The following is a 25,196-nucleotide window of genomic DNA, read 5'->3' as shown; positions in this document are numbered from 1 at the left end:
AAGCAGCCAACCATAAGATGTTGCCTAAATCAGAGAATGTAGAAAAATATGGTTAAAATCAGTGAGCAATATCAAGAATTTTATTTACCTTAAGTATCACTAATCTGGTTATAGTGTCATTCATTTACATATGAAATATTCACCATCTATAGATTATGTTCCTACCCCTTGACCAAGCATTAGGATATAAAAAATAACAAAGTTTATTCATGCTATTAAGGAGTTCAAGGAAGTTTAACATTTATTATAAACCAAGTACTTTTCTGAACTGGGCATGGGAATGGGGCTTACAGAGAGCAATTCATCTATCCTCCTCTGTAGGCTGTAAGAGCTGTTGCATTAGGGATCGAGATTCAAATATGATAAATCATTTCAATATAACATCATGGGTGTATTATGAGCTATGATAAGTTAACAGATCAGTTTTGACCTATTTTGTGAATGTAAAAAGTAAAATAATATCAAATGAAATTAAATAAAATAACAAGTTTTCCAGGGGAGATAAACACTGGAGCTTGGAAGGACAAGAGGCACACACATAAATAATGAAATTATAAAATGCAGTGTGAAACATTCCACTAGAGAAGCTAAAATACAGAGGTCCTATATGGGAATGAAGGAATTAATTCCAACGTGGGGATCAGATGAACTTCATGCAGTGGTAGCACTTGAGATTAATTTTAGAGAACCCCAAACCCCAATGGACAAATGTGAAGTTATTCATTCTTTCAACACTTTGATCAAGCATCTACTTTACACCAGGTCTTCTGGCACCAAGGATTCGGAGATAAAATAAAATTCCTGTATTCTAAGAACTTGGGGTTGATTTGCAGAGAAGTCAGTCAACAAGTGAATCAAAATGCAGTGCGGTAGACAAAATACAGAAAACACTACAGGAAGACTTAAACCCTAATTGAAACTGAAGACCTGGACTTAAGTTTCAGAGAACAACACGGTAGAGTGAGGGAAAACCATTGCTGTCTAAACCATCAAAAAGGAAAGGTGGGAAGTGTGCATGTATGATTTTTTTTTTTTTTTGACAGGCAGAGTGGACAGTGAGAGAGAGAGACAGAGAGGAAGGTCTTCCTTTGCCGTTGGTTCACCCCTCAATGGCCACTGATCCAAAGCCAGGAGCCAGGTGCTTCTCCTGGTCTCCCATGCAGGTGCAGGACCGGAGCACTTGGGCCATCCTCCACTGCCTTCCCGGGCCACAGCAGAGAGCTGGACTGGAAGAGGAGCAACCAGGACAGAATCCAGCACCCCGACCAGGACTAGAACCGATGTGAAACACTGATATGCTTACTTGATTATTTTCTTTCTTTCTTTCTTTTTAAATATTGTCAGATGCTTTTCTTTTTTTTAAAATTTATTTGACAGGCAGAGTTAGACAGTGAGAGAGACAGAGAGAAAGGTCTTCCTTCCATTGGTTCACCCCCTAAATGGCTGCTATGGCCGGCGCTGTGCCAATCCGAAGCCAGGAGCCAGGTGCTTCTTCCTGGTCTCCCACACGGGTGCAGATGCCCATATGGGACGTTGGCGCCGCAGGCAGAGGATTAACCAAGTGAGCCACAACGCCGGCGCTGATTATTTCTTTTCAGTAGGGAAGAACAATTTATTTCTCAATGATAGAAATCTGAAGAATATACTGATTAATCAGAAATGGAAAGGAGATTCAAGAAACTTGCATAGATGAGTAGGTATAAACATATATAACCATAACCCAGAGTCAGAAAAATACCTTATTGGTATAAAGATTTTTGCTTAGAGAATGTAAAGACCACTTGTGGTTTCTGGAAAAAAACTCTCTGGTAGCAGTATTATTTGCCATGAAACTTGTTTTTGTAAGATTAGGCAATATTTTGATGCTTAAAAATGAGAGAGAAGAGGTTTCCAAATAGGTAGAGAAGAATAATTGAAAGCAGAAACATGAACAAAATGGTAGCCATATGGGGAAGAAATAGTAGTATGTGTTTTGTGAAAGCAAATGTTGGAAAATAAAGTGGAGAGAAAAATGTGCAAACCTAAATGATAGGTAAGATTATTGGACTGTCGCTAATGAAAACACATTGAGTGTTCTGGGAATGTGAGTATAATGGTTAGAACAGTAACTTCACAGTATGGTAAATGTATTGAAAAGATAACACTCCAGAAAATACTGAAAGTGTTGAAGTCAAGACATAGTATGGGACTGAACAGAGAACAATGTGCTCCAGAAAACAACAGGAAAACATTGAAAAAATTGTATGTGATCATATTTTAATTATAAAAAAAAGGTATTCTACTTTCCATGAGGTGAATGAATAAAGCCAGAAAAAGAGAGAAGGGAAATTTAAGGGAAACTGTAAATCAAGCAGTTAGAAAAGTATAGAAGTTCAAGCGATAGTGTTCATTTTTTGGGAATCGTCCAGAGGAGCACAGATGTGAGAAAGAACACAAAGGTGAGGAATATTCTCATTTATCAGTAGATGAAGGGACAACAGTCAGTGAAAGACACAGAGAAGGAACTTACCAGGGAAGTAGGAAACAAACAAGGAAAGAATGATAATCATAGAAGTCAGGCGAATTTCTAGCAATGGTTTACCAACTGTAGCATGCTACATGTGCTAAACATTAACAAGAGGGAGAGAAGGAGACTACAATAGAGGAAGGGAGGAAGGGAGGGAGAGTCAAGCACTTAATATGACAACAAATAAGTGACAGGGTGATTATTTTTGGACAAACAGCGTCATTAGATTCTGATTTAGTCTTACATCTTTAGAGGGGAAGTAGGTCTTTTGGTAATCTAATGAACTCTATGGATCAGTTAGATAAACAAATAGACATGCACAAAAATTTTCAAATAAGAGTTTTCTGATATAACCCCCTGAAATTAGTTCATCATCCTCACTCTAGCTTGATGGGAGGGAAATGTTAGCTTAAGACATTGATGCCTGGGGCCGGTGTTGTGGCGTGGCAGGTAAAGCTGCCACCTGCAGTGCCAGCATCCCATATGGATGCCGGTTCAAGACCCGGCTGCTCCACATTCGATCCAGCTCTCTGCTATGGCCTGGGAAAGCAGAAGATGGCCCAGGCCCTTGGGCCCCTGCACCCATGTGGGAGACCAGGAAGAAGCTGCAGGCTCCTGGCTTCAGATAGGTGCAGCTTCTCTCTCTGTGTAACTCTTGACTTTCAAATAAAATAAATAAATCTTAAAAAAAAAGATATTGATGTCTTGGCATCACTATGCATGGAGAGTTTCACATTCATATGTAGTCAGATAGAAGAAATCAAGCATATCTCCACATAGACAATGACAAGGAGAGAAACTCAATGTCTATACTTTGAAAATGCAGACAGAACACCAGAGTTATATAAGAACTCTTGATCGCTGCTTTTCTGATTTTGATTCCAGACACCCAAAAATGAGTCTGCCAAGTCTAGTCTTCTGATCTTTTCCCACCTAACATTCCAAGTGGCTTCAGCTGGCCACATACTCTTTACTAAATCCATCTCCAGCCTTCTGGGTCTGTTATATCAAATGTCACAAAGTGTAATTGTTTATGTGCCCTGCTCTCAATCAAAATATTCCAGCTGGCAGCTTGAGGGAGGGCTTGAAGTGTGGGAAGAGGAACAGAATGTAAAACACAGAGGTATTGAAAACAGGAAGAGATTTTTCTTTCATTGGATAGTTTTATTGCTTGATTTTGAATCAGTGCGTGCTGTTTGCTTTTATCTCTTCACTGATATCTACGGCAAAGCATAAAACACATCAGCAATCACAAGGTTCTGTTTTTTTCAGGAAAAGGATTTTTGATTTCATGCCTCACTAGCATTTTACTTCAGTAAGTCTTTTCTGTTAACAGCAATCCCTAATAACACAATATCTGTTTGTCATCCCCTCTTCTTTCATATCATCTTCATTTACCTGCACTGCCATCTCTCAAATGCACAATACGAATTCTCTGTCAATCTGGCCAAGATTGCCACATTCTCTGGCAATGACTTTGCACCAGCATGACTGACAGCTCATTCATATCTCATAACCTTGAAGAATCAATCACATATTTTGGTTGTATTTTATGCTTTTTTGGTGATGAATGTCATGTGGTTTGTCCATAGATTTCTTCCTATTATTGTTTTTAGTATCTTTAGTTCTAATAATCTTGGCTATACTATTGTTTTTTCAATAATTGCCAATAACAAAAATTGAACTGGTATAATAATGGCAAAAAAGATATTTTTCCCTGGAAAAGCAGAAAAAACAGGAGTGTTGGAAATATTTGTTCAGAAAAACTGCAAAAGACTTTCATGTTACATTTCTATGAACCTCTCCAAGCCTAACTAACTAAAAACTAACATGTTTTTTTCCTAAACTGAACTAAAAAGAATATATGTAAAAGAGGATTTAGGTTTTTTTTTACATATTTTACAAATAATAAATATAACATACTTTATTTTAATGTTCAAACTACTACCTCATGAAACTCAAAGATAATCTATTTCATTTGAAACTTGATTTTAAGTGATCTCAAACTTGATCAAAAGTCTTTGTCTCTTCTATTTTACTCTTATTCTCTTCCCACTTTCTTTCTCATAAAAGAAGATACTTGTAAGAGTTCTCTCATATCAACACTGAGGGAAAACCAAACACTACAAATGACTAAAAGACTTCATCATTTTATCATTTTCCTTGCTGAAAAGAAAATATGCTAAAAGGTTTTTGTGAAAAGCTAGGAGGCGATACAGTTCTAGGAGGCATTCACTCTGGGGTGATGCCAACTACTGAGCTCTTCCTATCTCTGCTGGGGGACGAGTCACAGGTACTACCTCAGGTTCTATGTTTCTCTTTATCTGAAATGTCAAGGCGGTGGTTCACCCAAAATTCGCTACAATTAACAGGGCTGAATTCCAAGAAAATATTCAGAATTCAAATACTGAATTTATTTAAATTTTAAGAGATCCCTTGTTCTTTAAAGAACATTGTTCCCTTTGAAGAATACATATAAAATTTTTTGAACAAAGGTGTGTGTAAGAAATCTTCAATGGAAGCAAAGGGTTATGATTAATAATTACAGACAACCCTCATTCTGTGCTTGCTAGTTATACTGTTCTCATCACCCAACCACCACCCCATCTCATTCATTTAGTCCTTAGCACAGCCCTAAAAGTTACCTCTTTTTACAGAATGGAAAGCAAAAGCACAAGGAAATTCAGTAACTGGCTTTAAATCCCATGGCTGGTCAGTGTTAAGACCTTAATAAGGCAACCTATTAAGAAATTTTTGTTCAACTAAGCTATATATCTGGTTTATTTAAAGAATCCAAAGGATTTGAGTTGCTATAGGGAGTCACATCTATTTCCAAAAATTTTCATACCTGAGTTCTTTGAGATACCAGGTCATTTATATTATCTAACTGGTTTATATTTTCAATAATAATATGGCTCAGGATCATTGGGTTATCCTTAAAGTTTTGCTTTAATTGCAGTTTCCAAAGAGAACTATAAGTTCCATTGATTCACAGCTTAAATAATTACAGGTAAAATCAGTTTAGTGTTTGGAATATGTTAACTATCAATTATTTCCCTTTTAGGATTCCTTATTTTATTCAGATTATATGACAGTTCTGGCTAGGTTTAGTTATTCATTTATTTTATTCATTCATTTTATTCATTTTATCTGAAGGGCAGAGAGAGGAAGAGGGAGAGGACAGATTGATTTTCCATGCATTGGTTCAGATCTTAAATGCCTGAAAACTCCTTGGCTGGGCAAGGCTAAAATCAGGAGATTGGAAGTCCATGCAGGTCACCCATAGAAGTGGCGGGGACACGTTTACATGAGCCATCACCTGCTGCCTGCCAATATGCACAATAACAAGAAGCTGTATCAGAACTATAATAGTGGGGACTCCAACCAGGCACTCAGACATTCAGTGTGGGCATCCCATGTGGTGATTAAGCCGCTGTTCCACACACCTGCTCCCATGTAGGTTTTACAACCTTACATGTCCATTAATGAATGAGAATGTTCAGGCTGAATACTACTGTATATCAGTCCTTAGCTGGCAGTAAAATGGATCATTGTTCTGTCTCCTCAGGTATCTAAAAGAAATCTTATAGAAATATGAAATAAGCAATTTGTCACTTCCAGAATTTCTGCCTGGAAGATTCTGATTGTTGCATTTTAAATCCTCATTGCTACAATTTTCTAGTTAATTTCTACTTATCTATTAAGATCCAAGACGAGTACTGACTTTTTATAAATATTCGATTCCTCCAGGTAGAATCATTCTTCCCTATTGCTGCCATAGCACTGTGTACAAACATCTTTCTACTCTAACCTCCTGAGTGGATGTCTAAACCAAACCACACAGTAGGGGCTCTGTCATTGCATTTGTTATACTTCCAATGCCTTATAGAACACCCTACAACTGGATGTCACTGAAAATAACAGTTTTGTTTAAATTTATGAAATAAAATTTGTTCAGCTACCACATTATAGCTTTAGTTAAAGCTATGGATATTTTTTCCATGTACAATGTAGAAGTCTCACATAAAGTCAAAATTTGATTGATTAAGACACAGACAAATAATAGCTGTTGTCTCAGGATTCTGTTACTTACCTTACTTGACTTGTGATCTACATTAAAAGTGGCTATTGCATCCTCTGTTTTTTTCCTCCCAGATTTTGTTATTACATATTCAGCAAGTTTGTTTGCTAAATAGGTCTTCCCAGTACCACTCGGTCCTGAGAGTATAATTCTGTGATGCTCCATCAACAAGTTAAAATACCTTTGGGTAATTGGCTTAGGAATCAGTGTATCAAAAACAAAACTGTCCAAACTGTTTTCTTCTACACCTGAAGGAAGAAACAAAAGGAACAGCATGCCTTGTTATTCTTCAGAAGGTAGAAAACTATGATGCCAATCACGAACAGAGCTTTGTTATCCATAAGAATGCAGAATAACTTCCTAGACATTTCTATCCCACAAACATGGCCATTTTCAGAATACTGTCGATCAGCAATATGATGGAGTGAATGTCCAAATGAAGCAAGCTGTTTCCTTTTATTCAGGCTCCCCTCCACTGTCTACATCATATTTTCCACTTATGTTTCCAGAGACAGATGGAAGCAATATAAATTTTATCATAAAATCCTTCCCCTTGAAGGCAGTTTATACGTTAATAATTAATGTGATGAATTTCTGCACATATACACAAATATATTATTTGTCCTTTGTCTTATTTGTTTCCCCTTCTCGTTTTTCTTCTGTATCTCATGACCTATTCCAGATCTACAAACCACTTTAGCTTTTGAAGAACACAAATCGTGAGTTTTGGTCAGGAATTATTTAGAAGGAAAGCAAGAGTAGCTCCTTTTATTAACTCAATTACATTAATTATAAAGTATAATATTGACAAATTCTCCTACCAAATCATAGCATATATAGATGTATTCTGACATGTTAACATATACAAACAAGGAATTACGGAGACAAGTTTATGTACTTAATCTCATTATTCAAAATAAAAAAACATAATTTCTCATCTCAGATTTTCCATTTTATTCTCCATTGCAGTAAATATTTAAAGAGTACACATAATATTAAAAAATGGATATAGCAATAAATGTATTACTTTGGAATACACAATAAATTTTAGAATCCTCCTGCAATAAAAGATAATAATGGAGAAGATCTAGATATCTGAAATTCTGCAGAGTACATTCCTTTAAGTTAATCTGGGTAAATCTTAATAATTTTATTCTAAGTTTCATATTCCATAACTCAAAAAATTAATTTCCTTAGAATTTAGTATTTTAAAAATAAACATGGTCATGCCACACCAAAACTATCAGAGTGATGAATACAAGTTACAAATATGAAAATCTGAAGGGAAATTGACATCAAGAAAAAAGGGAAGGAAAGGAAAACTTCGTAAAAAAAAAAAAAAAACTGCGCTTTCCTTTCTGTTTTTATTCTTACCTTTCAGGTTCACAGTGATGATATTATTATCTCCAACAAGGTATCCACAAGGCAGCAGTTCAGGCACTTCCAGGTTTTGGGACCTGATTAAGTCTCCTATACAGTAGCTAGCAATGCAGTCAGAACTCAGGCCAAGGCTACTGGATGTGTCAATTCGGAACACGTATTCCTAAAATGGCACACAGAACAGAACACAGATGAGGTTCAACTCATCTACAGCAAGTACAAGACCCACGGGGATATCAAACTACTTGTCAAGACTTTTAGACATAGGAAATTTAAGAATTTAATATCAAGCAGTATAAGGAGAAAAAGCTTTCTCTATTTGAAATGGAGGAGCAGAAAAACAGATATGCCTATATTGTTAAAGTATCTAGAAAGAAATATATTTGAAAATTAACATCAGTGTATCTTATATAACTTACCTTAAAGAGTCGTCTAATTACACCATCTAGGACATCCCACTTGGTTTTTCCACTAACTCCAATGGACCCTATCAAATATGCCTGAGATTTCTGATCCTAAATAAGAAAAAAAGAAAGTAAAATAAAATACTACCATGCATCTTATTTTATGACTACATTTTCTAGTCAAATGTATTAAAGTAGTTGGTGATGGATACTACCATCTTTATTAACCCTATGGGTGCTACAGTGGGGTATATAAAATAAAACACTATGGCAAACTAACCAACCAACCAAAAAAAAAAAAAAAAAAAAGAATAGCAATAGCAACAAAAAGAAAGCAAGAGACTGGATACAGTGGTGTGTCGAGGAACATGGATTCATAATCTGTTCAGCAGAAAATAAAATGGAAGGATATCAGAGAGAACAATCTTAGGATTCAGTGCAGTGAGTCTATTGTTAATGAGCAGCTGCTCAGTAGGAGGGTAATGGTGAGAGGGGCAGAATGCAACTGTAGCATCCAATCTTAGGACTTGGTCTTAATATTTTGTGATTTTACCTTTGATAGATTTTTTATTTATTAATTTTAATATAAATTCCAATCCATCCTTAAGAAATATCTCATTGATGGCAGAATGATATTTGCACATTTACGAAAAAAAAAATAGGTCCTATTTTGAATCAGAAAATTCAATGAGCCAACAGGATTCATCTTATCCAGCAAAAAATACTTTGGTAATACAAATAATGGCCCTAAATTTATCTCATTTTTTCATAAGATGTGAATTTGAGGAATTCCTTATTTTAGAAAAGCAAACAATTTGTGATTTATAGCCCTACTGGAGCCTCTTTTATGATGACTGGAAATGGCTAAATGAAATAGTGGTTATGAAACAACATTATAATCTTGGTTTTAGTCACCAAGTCTGGTCTGGAGGGGCAGTTGAATAATCTCTGAGTCAAGTGTTAGAACACAGGGATTCTACAACACAGGGTCCCTGTCACCTAATTAAGAAATGTGCCCTTAGGTAAATCACTCAATGGCTCAGGGTCTCAGTTTTTAACATTACAAGGGTAAGAGATTACCACCATTACTGAATTAGAAGCCTTTTTTAGAAAACGCTGAGAATTTCCCAACTGAACAACTCTGTTTTTTTTTTTTTTGCTACCATGAAGGGCTCAGTGTTTGTGGTCCTCAAAATTCCTGTGTTGAAATCCTTACCAGTAATACAAAGATACTTGAATATAGGGCCTTTGGGAGGTGATTTGGGTTAGAGTAGATCAGGAGGGTGGGGCCTCTGTGATGAGATTAGTGCCCAGGGAGAGGCCTCTCTGCCTCCCTCCCGGTCCACTCTGGGTAAAGGTTAGCTATGACAGATGGAGTTCACCATCTGCAATCCAAGGTGACAGTGCCCTCCAGACACCAAATTGGCCAGCACTTGGTCTTGGATTTGCCATCCTCCAGAATTACAAGACAACAAATTTCTGTTACGTAAGCCACTATCTTCCATATTTTTTGTGACAACCCAAGCAGATGAGAACAACCACTTCCTTGAAAATTTTATTAGAAAAAATGTTCAAAGGCATTGTTTTCAAAATTATTCCAAAAAGGAGACCTTGTTTTCTAGTGTGTCAGAACCTAATCAAAATGGATACATCTGTACTGTTTTATAAGCAGCTGCTTCAAAGTTAGAGTTCATTTAGGTTTCACTGAGACTCAAAGCCTCTCACAGAAAGACCCACTAGGGAAAACCAGGCACACATCTGCAGCTCATGCAGAAATTTTATGTCACTGCACTCCTTGGAACATTTGTTCACTGTACAATTCAAAAGTACTATCTCACTTTTCAAATGTACTTCTTCAAGTATTTTAAAATTCCAAAGGATTTTTGTTTGTTTGACAGAAAAATTTTGGATACTTAAACATTTATATTCTTGGCTACTCAGCTAAACACTCAACCCCTTCCTTTCCCTCCTCTCCTCTCCTCTCCTCTCCTCTCCTCTCCTCTCCTCTCCTCTCCTCTCCTCTTCTCTTCTCTTCTCTTCTCTTCTCTTCTCTTCTCTTCTCTTCCTTGCCCTCTGTCTATCGTCTCCTCTCCCCTCTCCTATCTTCTCTCCTCTGCTCTACTTTCTTTCCATTTTAGAATTTTTTTAGAAGGTGTAAGAGTATAAATAAATGCCAATGTGAAGGCAATATTTAATTCTAAAGGTTGAAATGCTTGCTTGATCCATTTAGGATTACTGAAAAATGATACAGATAAGTAGCACTGATGGGATTTGTCCTACTGAATTCAGGAGAATGTCTGTCCAAATCTGGAATATTAACTTAGCACAGTCTTCTCTTTGTACAAAGACTACACTGACATTTCTAGTGATGTTGCAGCATAATCATTACATTCTATAGATGACACTGAAAGAGCATGTTAGATAATACATTTATGTAAAAGCAATTTTTTAAAGTTTCAGAAATGTAAATACCTAATAAATCAAATTCTTTTTAGGGAAATGAATGTGTGGTACATGAGAGATAGTTTTACATGTATGATGATGTCATTTCTTTTTAAATTATATATATTTTTTAGTTTTATTTATCTGAGAGGCAGAGAAAGAAAGATGGACAGAGAAAATGATCCTATTTTCTTTTTCACTCTCCAGATTCTTTCAACAGCTGGGATGCGATGGGGCTGGGCTGAAAATAGGAACTGGGAAGTTAATCCAGGTCTCCCATGTGAATGGCAGGAACCTAATTACTCAAGCCAGCCATCACCACTGCCTCCCAGGGTCTGTATTAGCAGCAAGCCAGAGTCAGGAGCCAGAGCCAGATACTGAACCCATATACTCCAATATGGGATGTGGGCAATCTTACTGACATTTCAGCACATTCTCCTAATACCATTTCTTTGATTCCTAACTTGCATGCTTCTATAACATTTTAAACTCCAGCCAAAGCAAACACCTCTGATAGTATATTCACAGGAACAAACACTCAAACATGAAATACAAATGACAAATAGCATGTTTTCTCTGATATGTGGCAATTAATATAGAATACAAACAATATATAGGGATGAAACAGACATCTTGTGATATAACTATTGTTTTTAGTCCTTGTTCATACTTCTGTGGAACTGTGGTCTTCCATTTTTCTTGTTGAATATTGTGGTTAGTAGTGAATTAATCCTGGGATTACAGAGGGGGTTTAAATCATGTCTTTGCAAAAATTAAAGAAAAAATGAAAGGCGGGAAGGAGGGGGATTGTGGGAGGGGAGAGGTTGGGGGAAGTGTGGTTATCATCTCAGAACTGTACCTATGAAATACATGAAATCTGTTCTCTTTATATTAATGAACACTTCAAAAATAAAAATACATTTCACTCATATTAATTTTAATTCTTTAGTTAGAGAACAACTAAAATTAAAGACACACCTTTGCTCGACCATAGCCCTTGCTTATGGAGACGATAATTTTCACACTGCGGCCATCTTTGTGTCCAGTTGCATCACCAGCATCATCTAGCAAAATATCTATGAAGTTTCAAAAGAAACACACAACAGAGCCACTTAGCTCACTCTGTCACTGTTTTCCCCTCATAGTTTTATATCTTTTGGTAGGAGATGCTTCCTATTCTGGCTTCACTGATTTGAAAAAATATCTATCTCATCTTTGAAGATTATGTACTATGGTTGGGCTAAAGTTTCAATGAAACAAGTTATTTCCATTCCAGAAGTCTTCAAGCAAGCATTGGGCCATCGACTTTAGAGGAAGAAATAAGGAGTTTCTTTTCTATTACAGAAAAGTCTAAATAACACTTGAGGAACATTTGCTCATCGACATAATCATGCAAACTGAAAGCAATATTATTTTTCTATCCAATCTAAAATATACAAGCTCAGTTCCAATGTAATTAATGCTGCAGAAGTACTGAGATTGACTGTCAACCAAAACTACTGAACATTTAGCACATTTATATCTGTATTATATCTTTACTCCTATCTATGATCATTAAGTTTACTGAATTTTTTTTTTTTTTGACAGGCAGAGTGGACAGTGAGAGAGAGAGAGACAGAGAGAAAGGTCTTCCTTTGCCATTGGTTCACCCTCCAATGGCCGCCGCAGCCGGTGTGCTACGGCTGGCGCACCGTGCTGATCTGATGGCAGGAGCCAGGTCTTATCCTGGTCTCCCATGGGCTGCAGGGCCCAAGCACTTGGGCCATCCTCCACTGCACTCCTGGGCCACAGCAGAGAGCTGGCCTGGAAGAGGGGCAACCGGGACAGAATCTGGCGCCCCGACTGGGACTAGAACCCGGTGTGCCAGCGCTGCAAGGCGGAGGATTAGCCTAGTGAGCCGTGGCGCTGGCCAAGTTTACTGAATTTCAATTACGCCTTTATACTTTCCTATAGAAGTATACTGATTATTTCTCTTTGGTATCTTTTATGCTAATGGCTTTAAAATAAAAATAGTATTTCTAGTGAAAAGCTGAGTTATAGAAGCAAGGCAAAGCCAGTTCACCTTTAAAAATATCAGCCTTGAAATGTGATTAAAGATTAATTTTTTTAATATATTATAGATTAATATTCAATTTGGATAATTATAAGTCAAAGTCAAAATAAATGCTTTTCTTTGACAATGACGCAAGCTGAATATGAAGACAGTTTCCTCTGTGTAAAGGAAACTCAGTTATGCACCAAAAACACAAGTGCCTAGTGGCAAGAGGGCTAACTGCTCTGACTGTAAATTCATAAAGCCCAGGACTGTGGCTGCCTTCAAATGCACTTCTGACTCCTTCCTTACAAACTTATGTGTTCTTCATCTTGAGGACTTTAGGACTACCCATTTTCAGGAGCCATCTTGTTAAACTGTTGTTTGCAGAGAATGGAGTGAAGAACACATTTTAAGAGAATTAAAACAACTTTTAGAGTTTGGAGAACATGCAAATTCCCCTAGAAATTTTGTTATCAAAACAATCTCTTGTGCAGGAATTTAATTATTTTTCTACAACATCCTCACAGTCTATCACATTTTCACCTTTTTCAACTATGTCAAACTTCTTTCTTTGATTTAACTGCCATTTAATCCTCTTGCTCCTTTTCTCAGAAGTTTAGAGTGGCTTACAGTTGGCTGTTCACATCTCAATTCTTGTAGTCTGTGTCCAAATTACCTCTTTAGTACTCAATCAGTTATTCACAAATGTTTTGAAATAGCCAACAAATACTTATTAAGCATAAAAGATATCAAAAACCATTCTGGTCATTGGCAATGAACATCAAGATAAGAAGTCAAGTGAATCCACTCTGCCCTTCTGGAAGACACATTCTCAACAAGGCAATTTTCGAATGTGTTATATGCTGAGCTAGAAACAAACAGGACAGTAAAGCAGAGAGTGACTGAAGGGAAACTACTTTGACTAGATAATACTGGAAGGCTTCCTAAAAGCAGTGGTATTAGGAGATAAGACCAGAAGTTTGCAAGGTGCTAGGTAAGTGAGCCAGAGAAAGAGGTTCTATAAACAATAACAAGTGCAAAACAGCTTCATTTAAGAGTTGGGTGTGGTAGGGGAAGATAGAGACTAATGGGAGGGCAGGGAGTGGCATGGAGTGATGTTTAAGTTGGTTAAGGTCACATCACCTACTGACTAGTAGTCCATGAAAAGGCATTTAACCCCATGAATCCACAAATATGCTCAGATTTTCTAGAAAAATATTACTTTATATTTTATTTGAGAGGGTGTGAAGGAAGAGAGAGAAGGAGAGGGAGAGGGAAAAGGAGAGGGAGGAAAGGAAAGAGAGATAGAGGGAGAGAAGGAGAGAGGGAGAATGAGAGAGAGAGAGAATCTTCTACTTGCTGGTTCATTCTCAAATGCTCTTAACAGCTAAAGGTACTTGGAACCCAAATGGCTGAAGCTCGGAAGTGAGAACTCAGTCCCTATGGGTAGCATAGACCCAAGGACTTGAGCCAGCATCTGCTGCCATCACAGCATGGGTATTAGCAAGAAGCCAGAACTGGGAGCAGAGCTGGGACTGGAACGCAGGCACTCTGATAGAGGTTGCGGGCATCCCAAATGGCTTCTTTACCACCATGCTAAATACCTACTCCTCTGTTTAAATTTGTTGGGACATATTATGAATTTTGTGTTATACTAACTCTCAAAATGCATGTAAAAAATGAACTTACTACCGATAGGTACGAAGATAAATACTGAGCAATAAAGGAGTGAATGACTGTCTCCAGTTTTTATATATGTGACTACTTAAAGCAAAATTAATACAATGGTTAAAATGCTAGGCACCTGATTCATCCAGGCCTGGGTTTAACAATTTCTCTGCCATTTACTACTTGCATGATCATAAAGAAATAACCAGAGTCACTTTCTTGAGTCTGTTTCCTCTGTAAAATGCAGCTTAAACAGAACCTAACTTGTAGGGCTATTGAGAACACTAGAGATAATTTTTAAGGCACTTAATCCTGTGTTTAGTAAGTTTTGCTGTTATAAACATTATTCCTTTTCTCTGAGAATTTTTTCGAACTCCTTTTACTGAAAGTGGAATTGTCACAGCACGACTCACTCTGGGTCTTTCCTGTTCACACCAATCAAACAATCATCTGAAGAAACAATTCTGCGAAAAAACTGTAATATCCTCTGGTTCTGCTTGTGGGAAGTAAGTTATGGTCCCAAATTTTTATAAATATTGTTTTCCTGAATTACAGGAGTTTGTACTTGACTTTTATATATACAATGAAGGCATGCATATATTTGGGCCATTCATTTTATTTACAATATGAAGTGCAGTCCTAATAGAATTTTAAAGTTTTTGTTTTATACAGAGATATGATTTATAATAACAAATCTAAGCAGCATCAGCACTCTATGTAACCCATCCCCCCACCCTGCATTCTCCTTATATATTTTCTATGATTTAAGTCAGGCTGTGAAGCAGTGAAGGGCTTCAGTTCCTCAATGGAATCTGTAGTTACCCAGGAACATGTATAATTTTGGTTTCCAAGCGTCATCTGGTGGCTGGGTTTTGCAATGACCACTGTTCCCTGCCTAAACAGCTAAACTAAATCCTATATCCATCAAGTCCATCATTGCCACAGAAGCAGTTACACTTTGTAATCGGACAGTTCATCAGATGGTAAGATGACATTATGGCCTATGATTCCACTTGCAATCTAATCAAATCTGGTCCCTTGTTCCATCATTAGTATTGCTGAAGACAATAACAGAATTCAGTGTGTTCTTTTTATTCACTGAAAATTGAATGGAGCTGCAGACTGGGTGATGCAGTAGCATGATGTTCTCTAGAGGCAGCATCATGCAGGATCATGCAGTGAATTTAAGAATAGATCATAACACAGTTGTAAATCGGCTGTGTACACTTAAAATACTGTACAACTGCCTGAGGTTGTCAGTGTTATATTCATAAACTCTAATAATCATCACTGATGGTATGTATTTTTTTCTTCATCTTATAAATAATCATAGGGAAAGTTCTCATATTGCCTAAGCACAAGTTATATTTTTAAAAGATTTTATTTATTTAAGAGGTAAAGTCACAGAGAGAGGGAGAGACAGAGAGAAAGAGTAATATTTTAAAAGATGTGAAAACTGTATCTTTAAGGTCCAGTCTTTCAAAGAACATTAATTTAAAATTGCAAATAGAATAATTTAAAAGATAAAGACAGGACTATGTCTTAGAAAATACCTTTTTATGTGTATGTTCTTTAAAAACCTTTATATTAAATAATAACCTATATGCACTTATTTTAAGAACTCCATCACAGCTTAGCTCTATCTTTTCTTTTAAAAAAAAAATCTTTATTCATTTAATTGAGAGGCAGGGAGACAGATAGCAAGAAAGAGATAGAATTCTTATCTGATGCTTCACTCCCTAAAAGCCTGCAATAGACAGAGCTAGGCAGGGGCTGAAATGAATATAATCCAAGACTTCCACGTGGAGGGTTGAGAGGAAGTGGGATTCTATTACTTGAGCCATCGCTACTGCCTCCCCAGTCTGTATGAGCAGGAAACTGAAGCCAGGAGTCAGAAGTGGGTATCAAACCAAGCACTCCAGTGTGTCAACTGGGCACCTTAACCACCGCACTAAAGGTCTGCTCCCACCAACACCCGTTTTTAAGAAGATGCACAATACACCACTCTCCCTGACCCCTGTTAAGTCCCAGGCCTGCTGTGATCTAGGCAAGCATGCGCACTAGGTCACCTGAGGTCACAGACTCCGTGATGTTCAGGTTGTTTAGAGAGAGCCCCAGCGACTGCCGGGAAGAGGAGGAGGAGGTACTGCTTGACGATTCCGATGGCGGCCGAGCGTGCTTAGCTGTGTTACCGGTCTCTGCCTTCAGCCGGTCGTTTTCAGCCTTCAGTATTTCAATTTCATTCTGTTATGAAGCCAGAAAGCGTGGGAAACATTTCGTGAGTTTCACTGGGCAAACAGCACCAAGGCTTTTATCAGAGTTAAGTTTGTGTCTGAAATCAAGCAGTACGAATATGCTATATAAACCAATTTAGCTGATTACAGATTCCTTCCAAAGACGGAATGCTAACCTTTTCTCTCTCACACACACACACACCCACACCGACACCCACACTCACATATTACTGTATAAACAAATACTGGCACACCACCCATTAGACACTTCTTGGAATTATTTTTGAATATATCATATTTTTGAGCAGGATAATAAAACTTAATAGTTCACAGAGTTTTCATTTTAAAAGGGATGTTAAAATCTCATAGACAACTAATGCCACTTGTAATACTGTGAATTCACTGAGAATTGAAAAAGCACAAAATAAAAATAATATAAATAAGGTGATTTAAAATTATTCGAGAATCCCAGCTAATATCTGAAGTTTTTCTCCTTCAAAACAGGGCCCTAAGCTCATAAAAATAGCAAAAAGCCTTTGGAGAGATATGTACAGGGCAGATGAATCCACTCAGCAATGGGCTTTTCTTATTTCAGTCATCTGTGGGACCAAGTGATTACTGGTTTACAGTAATAAAGTGGAAACTTGGTGTGAACACAGACTGGTTCCAAATTTAGCCTGTAGATGCTTCCAAAAAATACAAAACCTTCACTTTACAGATGGCATTCTAAATCGCTTTTCCTTCCACAGTCAGAGAGCTCCTGTTGAATTTCTGTAGTTTCCTCAACACTTTTGTTTTTCAGTTGAAAAGAGGTGCAGGTCTTTGAATATAGGATTTCAAAGGGACAGGAAAAAGGGCCAACTTAAAGGTAGACCCTGGCAAAGTGAATACTCAAGAATTGTAGCAGTCTTTAAAGACTTTCCTCTCCACCTGAATCCAGGGCTCCTCCAAGTGTCTCTGATGGTGTCTGGGGACAGCTGGCCAGTTTGCACTGCCTGTTCCAGCCAACATACGGAACAATTCTCCATTCGGTATTAGGAAATCAGTTGTAAAGAGTGAAAAAATGGAGTACATTTCCACAGTGGGCACCAAAGTGGCATCTACTCTGTAATAACCAGAAGAGAAGCAGCAGCATTCGTATGCATTTTCCTCCGAGGAGGTGCGTCAGTGCTGACCTGCATCCGGTTCATGGCTTCGCGGATCTGATCCAGATGATGAGCGGAGCTGAGGGCCTCCAGCCGAATATCCGTTAGTTTTAATTCCTTTTCTCTGAGCTCGCTCTTCAGCTGCAGAATTATCTCTGCCTCAGCCTCTGTGCATTCACAGATCCTGAGGAAGGAAACAAACCGAGAATCGGTGGGCTGCGGAAGGCAGCGGATTAGGAAAAGCAAGCCTTCTGTAGAGGCTGAACTGCAAAATTATCCAGCAGGTATGGAAATTATGTGCTGCTGGTGAAACCTAGAGAAAGGATAAGGAGTTTTGCAAACAGTAACACATCTGCAAGCTCAAAACTGAAAGTAGCTATGCTTCAAAAAAATCATTTCTTCCTATTTTCTAAAATTTCCAATCTCTTATTAGTAGGTATAAAATGATCCTCAAAGTTCCATGGTTGTGGATATTTACTTTACGTCACTGTATTCATTCATTTCTCAAGGGACTTAAATCCCCATTTGCAATATGGGAAATATTCCTCTTTAAAAGCAAAGTGATTATGTCCTTAAAATGTTGATTTTTTTTTGTCTCGTAAAAGACTACAAAAAATTACCTTATTTGCCTCAACAATGTCTTCCAGTTACCATGAAAATCCAATATAAACAATGTGAAAAATAAATTAGAGAGATCTGTTTTGGATGTTTAAATAATGGATGTGTATTATATAATCTTCCTGTTAGGCTCAGCTGATTTAGGAGATCACAGCTAATGAAGCTAAATCACAGGTTTCAATAGAGTAGCAGGCAAGCTGGGGCTGTCTGCAGGTCATACTCATCACATCTTTAATGTTTTGTTTTGTTGTTTTGTGGACAGCTAGGTAAAACAATCTGTCAAAATAATTTGTTTTATATTAACAAATATCTTCTCCATTCATAATCTGAGAACTAGGTTGCTGGTCACAAAATGACATGGTACATTCGTCCTTCTATAATTCTGTATGTGATGAAACTGCATAGACAAAGCGGCCCTGTCCTATATGACTGTTCCATGCCAGGGAGAATCATGAACATATGTGGATATCCTACCTACACAGTATATGAAACAAAGAGAATCATCTTATCAGACACATTGCTAAATTCTATATGCCGTTTTCTCTCTTGTGTTATAAAGACGGGGGCTACTAGAAACATACCCTACTAGAAAAAACTGAATACAGACTGCTTTCAGGAAAGCAAATTTTAGTTGAAATACAGAAATAGAGTATGTATTTATGGTTAAAATGCATGCATGTGACTTTAGAAAAAGGAACCCTGCTTAGGTTAGAACTCAGATCGTCGCAGTTTTCATGCACCACACTCCATTTTACCGGGATCTATGCTTGTAGATCACAGGGCCATTTTGCCGTTTCTTTGGTGGCCAGGCAAGGGGTGACCTGCATGGATGTACAGTTAGACAGACACAAGGACAAATGCAAGTGAAAAGAAGTGAGAATAATGATTCAGAAAAGTAGAGAGAGAGAAATCACGACACACTCACATTCTGATCTATAAAAAACAACAGGGAAATGAGCACTGTCTCGCATTCTCAGAAAAATCTGCAAATGATCAGTGTAGATAAGGTGTTGCCTTTTGAAAGTGCACTGATTGCATTTAGGACACAGACATAAGCTCGGCCTGAAGCAGTTTCCTAGGAACTCTCTCAGCATCCTGCCGCGGCAGTGAGTGACTTACGCTGAGGCCGACTGCGAGGGCTTCATGGCTGCAGAACCACAGTCGCCAGCATTATGGGGCAACTTGGGGGAAGCCGGGAGAGATGAATCAGTAAGCTCCTCGATGTCCGAATGGGAGGAAGGAGGCTTGGTGGACTTCTTCTTCCCAAAGGCTTGTTTGAAAGAGCTTCTTAGCTGAAAAGAGGACAGACATTACCATCTGGTCTGTGAGCACTTGGAGAGCTTCGACTGTGGGGCGTTAGTTTGCAGGTGCCATCCTAGCCGCTGCCTGGGGTCAGTAGGTATAAGCAGAGTATTAACAGTTGCAGCACGGTATCTCTAAAGTAAATGATACCGTGTTTTGTGTTTTCATTTTATTCTTGTATTAATCCAGCACAGCGCAAACATAGGAAGGCTTTGAAAAAGTGCAAGGTCAAGGGCACGGCTGTCAGAGCACTCATTTAAAACTAAGTACCTTGAAGGGATCTCCATTCCCAATGCCTCTCTCTTCAAGGCAATTTGTTTTAAATGGCCACTTTAGCGCTACAATCAAGTCATATCCTGCTGACAGTACAAACTTAAAAAGCAAAATGAAATCAAATTCACCTAGCACTTCATTAATTGTGATTTTCTATTCAAATTTTCAATTCCCAGACTATTCAAAACCAGAATTGGTGTCCCCTACAGCTCTATTCAGAAAGTGGTTTTACTTCTCTTTAAAATTTGAGATTAAAATGAAAAGACACAAAGAAAAGACATACAAGGTAATCTGTTTTTAAAAGGTATAAAAGCCTACTGCCAAAATGAATAGCATTCATGCCAAGATAGGGTTTTTTTTTTAAATAGATGCATGCCAAATTGTCCAGTTTATATTCACCTCACTTCCTCTAGAGTTCACCTTGCAGAAACATGAAAGAGTGTGGAATTACAAATCAAGGGAATGAAGGTTGATCAGTTTTTTAAAAATATTACCTGCATAAACATTTTTTAAAACAAAAAAGATATTTTTCCATTATTTATAGAAAGCATGCCAGTAAAATCCTCTGACAATTCTGTTTAATATTGCATTGAGTTGTAGTAAAATCTACCTTCATTTCATGTATTAAGTCTTTCAATTCATCGTTTTTAAACTTTTTGCAATGACACTATAGCCCTCTCAGTTTTTTAAGCAATTGCTTAATATTATCAGTTACATTTCTAGCAAACTGAGGCGCAATTCTGTTAAAGTACATTTCTATATTTCTTCTACTTTCCCTTAGTTTACAAAAAAGCAAGCACACACTAAGGCACCTGACTTCTTATGAGTGAAACCTTATGGTTCTGGCAGTGAGGGGAAGCTTTCAAGACAACTTCTTTCACTGTGTCAACTCCAGTTCTTTTCCTCCAACACTACAGTCCACCACCTCCACCACCACCACCACCTCCAGCATCACCATAATCATAATCTTTTTCTTCATTGTCTCCATTCCTACAATAACCCCCGATCCAACCCATTTACTTACAGTTGTTACCTTATTTTGAGTTACTAAAACTCTATAAAGTTGTTATTAGTTATTATATTTTTTCAGATCGGAAACTCCAGTCCCCTCCAGAGATGAAGTAATCTGCCCAAGATGCAATGGAGTATTCAAACCCATGTTTAATTCCAACTCCAAACTGTGTGCTCTGCAGCCCCGTGTCGCCACGGTAAGTGCCCCATCTGAGCTGCCAGTCATTTCAACGGGTCTCTTTGTAAAGTGCTGTAGTTCTCATCTAAACTCTAAAGCCTCGAAGGAAAAAGCCTAATTCATTTTCCAATAATAAGCCGCTGAATGAGATGTGATGACAGCTTACCCAGTTTTTCTTTTTCTTTTTCTTGGAGTCAGCGTCATTACCACTGCCAATGCTGGAATGGCTCGTGGCACTGTTAATGCTAGAAACACTTTCGGAGGAGTGCTGTCTTCGGATGCGGAGGTCTAGCAAAAGACAGAAAGTATCACATCTGGTCTGGTCGTGCCACCTCAATCTGAGCATGTCAGTTTTTGGGCTTTCTCAGGGAAAGTTCTCGAAGTCTAACAAAGCTTTGTACAGATCATTTCACTGCAGTTTTGGTTTTATCAATTTAATAAAGTACAGTTGTATTTGATTTCGTTAGCTTAGTTATCTGCATTAAGATTCAATGATCACAAGCACTGGTGGTTTAATGAGTTCTGAGTTTCATCCAAAAATGAAATGCTATGCTGGTGATTTCTACTTAATACCTAGATCAAGCAGTACTTTCAAAATGATTTATTCCAAATGATTAATTACATGGAGTAAATGGAAACACATTTGTGTCTTTTTAAAATTTGTGCTTTGAATAAAGTTACCACAGCTAAATGTATTAACTTTCCATTTTGTACAAAGATGCCATCTTAGATCCCAAATAAACTGGAAGCCATGCAAGCAGAGCATGTCATGGATGAGGAGGCTGAAGCGCAAGGAAGTGAAGGAACGTGGCCACGGTCAAAGAGTCATGGGGAAAGCTCCTCAAGACAGTCTATGTGAACCTGCTTTATGAGTTAAACAAAGAACGTGTCTATGACTTAGCATAGTTAAAAGTGACGCCAGTAACAGCAAGCAATAATAAAACCTGCTTTTACTACATGCCTAGGATGCCTCTGGAGTACCTAATTTTATTCTTAAACCACACCACTAAAATGAGTTTAATTATGAAAAGTAGTTTGCACTTGAACACATCACTGAAAAATACCTCACCGCTATACTAATTGTAATACCAACTGTGCAAAAAAGCAGAGTGTTTCTCCAGTTACACAAGATATTGTGAAGAGAAAAGCATGTGATATTTAATCATTTTGAAGCTATCCACTTATTCCATACAATCTGCTTAAAGATGTACTTATTATTATAACTAAAACTTAAATTGAAATTTTATCTACATATAGTGAACTGAAATTTACAATATTATCTTAAAGGTCAGACTTGGTTTTAGGCCATTTCTATTAATACATGTAATTGGCATCAACAGATTAACCAAGCAAAACATCTCAGTGGAACTTGTAAGATGTCAAAATTATCATAGGGCTTTCAAAAAATTTCCATAGAAAGAACAGTAGAAATACAAGACTCTCCAGTTGACTGAATTATTGAATAGTAAAATGATAAAAGTATTTTGTATTATTTTCAAAACATATTAAATGAGCATGTGTGTGGATGTATAATATATACATATACATATATGTACTCACACTTATATGTGAATATACCTCTAAAAGTTCATGGAAAACGGTATTAAAATGTAGGTTGGTTTGCTGGAAAAAATTTGAATCCATGCAGTTTTCTCGTAACATGAATTTTCCAAGAACTTGTTGAAGACATTTCCTATGCATGGATTTTACAACTCTTTGCATCAACATAAACATACTTTTTAATTTCATTTTCCATATTTTGAAGTATCCTCATACATGAATATCAGTAAGTACCATAAGTTTTCCATTAGGGTAATCATGCTGACAAATTTTATAATAGGAAATACATGTAGGTAAATTTTTCTGTCTCTTAAAACTATTTTTAAAAATAATTATGAGAATATTTCCTGCTTTTGCATTTAAAAAGCAGTACTGATCCCAAAACCTAAATCAAGCTGTTTATGTGTCCTCTCTAGATTCAACAGTAAAGAAACCCACTATTCTTCAATCAACTAATATGGAACTCATATTAATAAATAATAGAGGACTATATGTAGATATTTGCTAATGTTTTAGATTTCTGCTGTGGTTGGCTATTAGCTTCTCTGAACAAGACATAGATTTTTCCTAATAACTTTAACAAATAGAGTAGATATATAAAGTGTTTGAATATTCCAAAACTCTTACTATATACAGAATTAATAAATCATACTTATTTGATTATTCCTCAATAATGAAAAAGATATGTTATAATCATGAGAAAATAGTAATCATCTGAGGTAATAGTTGCCTTCACATGAGTACATTTGTTGATAAGGACTAGAACAGCTATAATTTCAAAATAATGGAATTAAAGGAATGCATTTTTGTTTTCTTGAACAGTTCCTTCCCAGTACTTGTAAGTAATTGATTCTGTATAAGAAGCATTACAGGACTTCCTAAAGAATGGTTAACTAATGAATATTTAAAAAACTGAGTGAAAAGAGAAGTCTATTTTAGAAGTAGAAATTTTCTTCATTTGTTCATTTACTCACTCATTTTCCACTTCCCACCCTCTGCACAGTCGCTGTTCCAATTCAGGCTACCAAAATCACACACCTGCTCTACAGCAGGAAAAGCTATTCAATGGATTGACTTTCAAACCATTCTATAAACAATAACTAGAGAAACTTTAAAAGTAAAACTTCCCCATCACTCTTTTACTTAAGACTTTTCAATGAGTCCTCATTTTAACAAAATGAGAAGAAATTTCAGCTATTAAATATGCCCTAAAATCACTCAATACTTTTAATTACTTCTATAAGTTGCGTTCTTCTTATTTCCCCTTTTAATTATCTTCCTTGTATCACTCCCATAATGGTACTAATCTTTTCTGCTCAAGGCTTTCCTGAACTCCTCCTCCCTCAATATTTACAATATGAATTGGTAAGTACTCCTGGAATCTCCTCTCAGATACTGCTACCTTGGAAAAGACTTTTCTGAGTATGCAAGTACTAGTAGGGATCCCTGCACCTCCCCTCTGTGTAGCATCTATTTTTGCCCCTCTTAAAGTTTACAGCCTTTTTGATAAGCACAATCTGCTACACCAATGATCAGATACAATCTTTTATTTTTGCTCTTCCACAAGACCAAAAGTTCAATAGAGTAAAGGCTATGTTTACTTTCTTTATCATTATATATCCATGACCTTGTATAGAGCAGGAGCTGTGGAAGGCAATCAATATGTAGTTGTTGAATAAATGCATTCTAATTATTCATTCAATACAACTATGTTTGCCTACCATTATTCCTAATAAACATTTAATCTTGACAGCAATATAATACATAGGATGTTTACCTGTACTTGCTATATCTTAAGAAAAAATCCCTTGTTCACCCAGAGGCAGTGACTTAAAAATCAATAGTACATTTCTTATACTCATAAAAAGTAACGTTTTCCATTACCTTCAATTTTCAGCTTTATAACAATTACACTTGTACAACTGCTTTGTGTGTATCTATGTGTGCGCATGTGTGTATAAAATTTCCCTTTCACTGCGGTGGATGTGAGCCATATGAGGACAGAGTCATTATTTTTTATTTTTGTATTTCAACATCTAATAGAGTGCCAAGTACACAGCAGGTGCTTTGATATGTTTATAATGAATAAATATTTTATTATAGATGGTTATTATCTGCTAATAAATATGAGATATAAATTTATGGAAACAGAAATGTACATAATAAATTGGTAAATGATTTTGCCACGGTTTTGACTGTCTATAAAATATCATCTTATTCTGAGGCAGGTGTTTTGCCTAGCAGTTAAGCTAACAGGGGGATGTTTGCATCCCATACTGGAGTGACAAGGTTCAAGTTTTGGTCTGCTCCTGATTCCAGCTTCCTTCTAATGTACAACCTGGGTTCAGAGGTGATGGCT

General features: G+C 37.0%; 1 protein-coding gene across 6 annotated transcripts in view; it reads right to left on the bottom strand.

The window, feature by feature from the left end:
• Positions 1-25,196, bottom strand: part of NAV3 (neuron navigator 3) — a 430,062-nt gene that overhangs the window by 19,837 nt on the left and 385,029 nt on the right. For 5 of the 6 annotated variants that reach the window (XM_051846465.2, XM_051846466.2, XM_051846470.2 and 2 more), the window contains 9 exons: positions 21,444-21,565; positions 20,488-20,508; positions 19,633-19,805; positions 17,926-18,079; positions 16,586-16,760; positions 11,792-11,889; positions 8,387-8,482; positions 7,962-8,130; positions 6,600-6,835 (listed from right to left, as the gene is read on the bottom strand). In XM_051846465.2, coding sequence (XP_051702425.2) covers positions 6,600-6,835; positions 7,962-8,130; positions 8,387-8,482; positions 11,792-11,889; positions 16,586-16,760; positions 17,926-18,079; positions 19,633-19,805; positions 20,488-20,508; positions 21,444-21,565 — 1,244 coding nt within the window. The remainder of the gene's footprint in view (positions 1-6,599; positions 6,836-7,961; positions 8,131-8,386; positions 8,483-11,791; positions 11,890-16,585; positions 16,761-17,925; positions 18,080-19,632; positions 19,806-20,487; positions 20,509-21,443; positions 21,566-25,196) is intronic. The other variant, XM_008256837.4, reaches the window with a different exon arrangement.

The sequence above is a fragment of the Oryctolagus cuniculus genome, chromosome 11 (assembly GCF_964237555.1).
Source record: "Oryctolagus cuniculus chromosome 11, mOryCun1.1, whole genome shotgun sequence".
Classification (NCBI taxonomy): Eukaryota; Metazoa; Chordata; class Mammalia; order Lagomorpha; family Leporidae; genus Oryctolagus; species Oryctolagus cuniculus.
The sequence above is the reverse complement of the archived record's forward strand: the minus strand, read 5'-3'. Positions and strand labels throughout refer to the sequence as shown.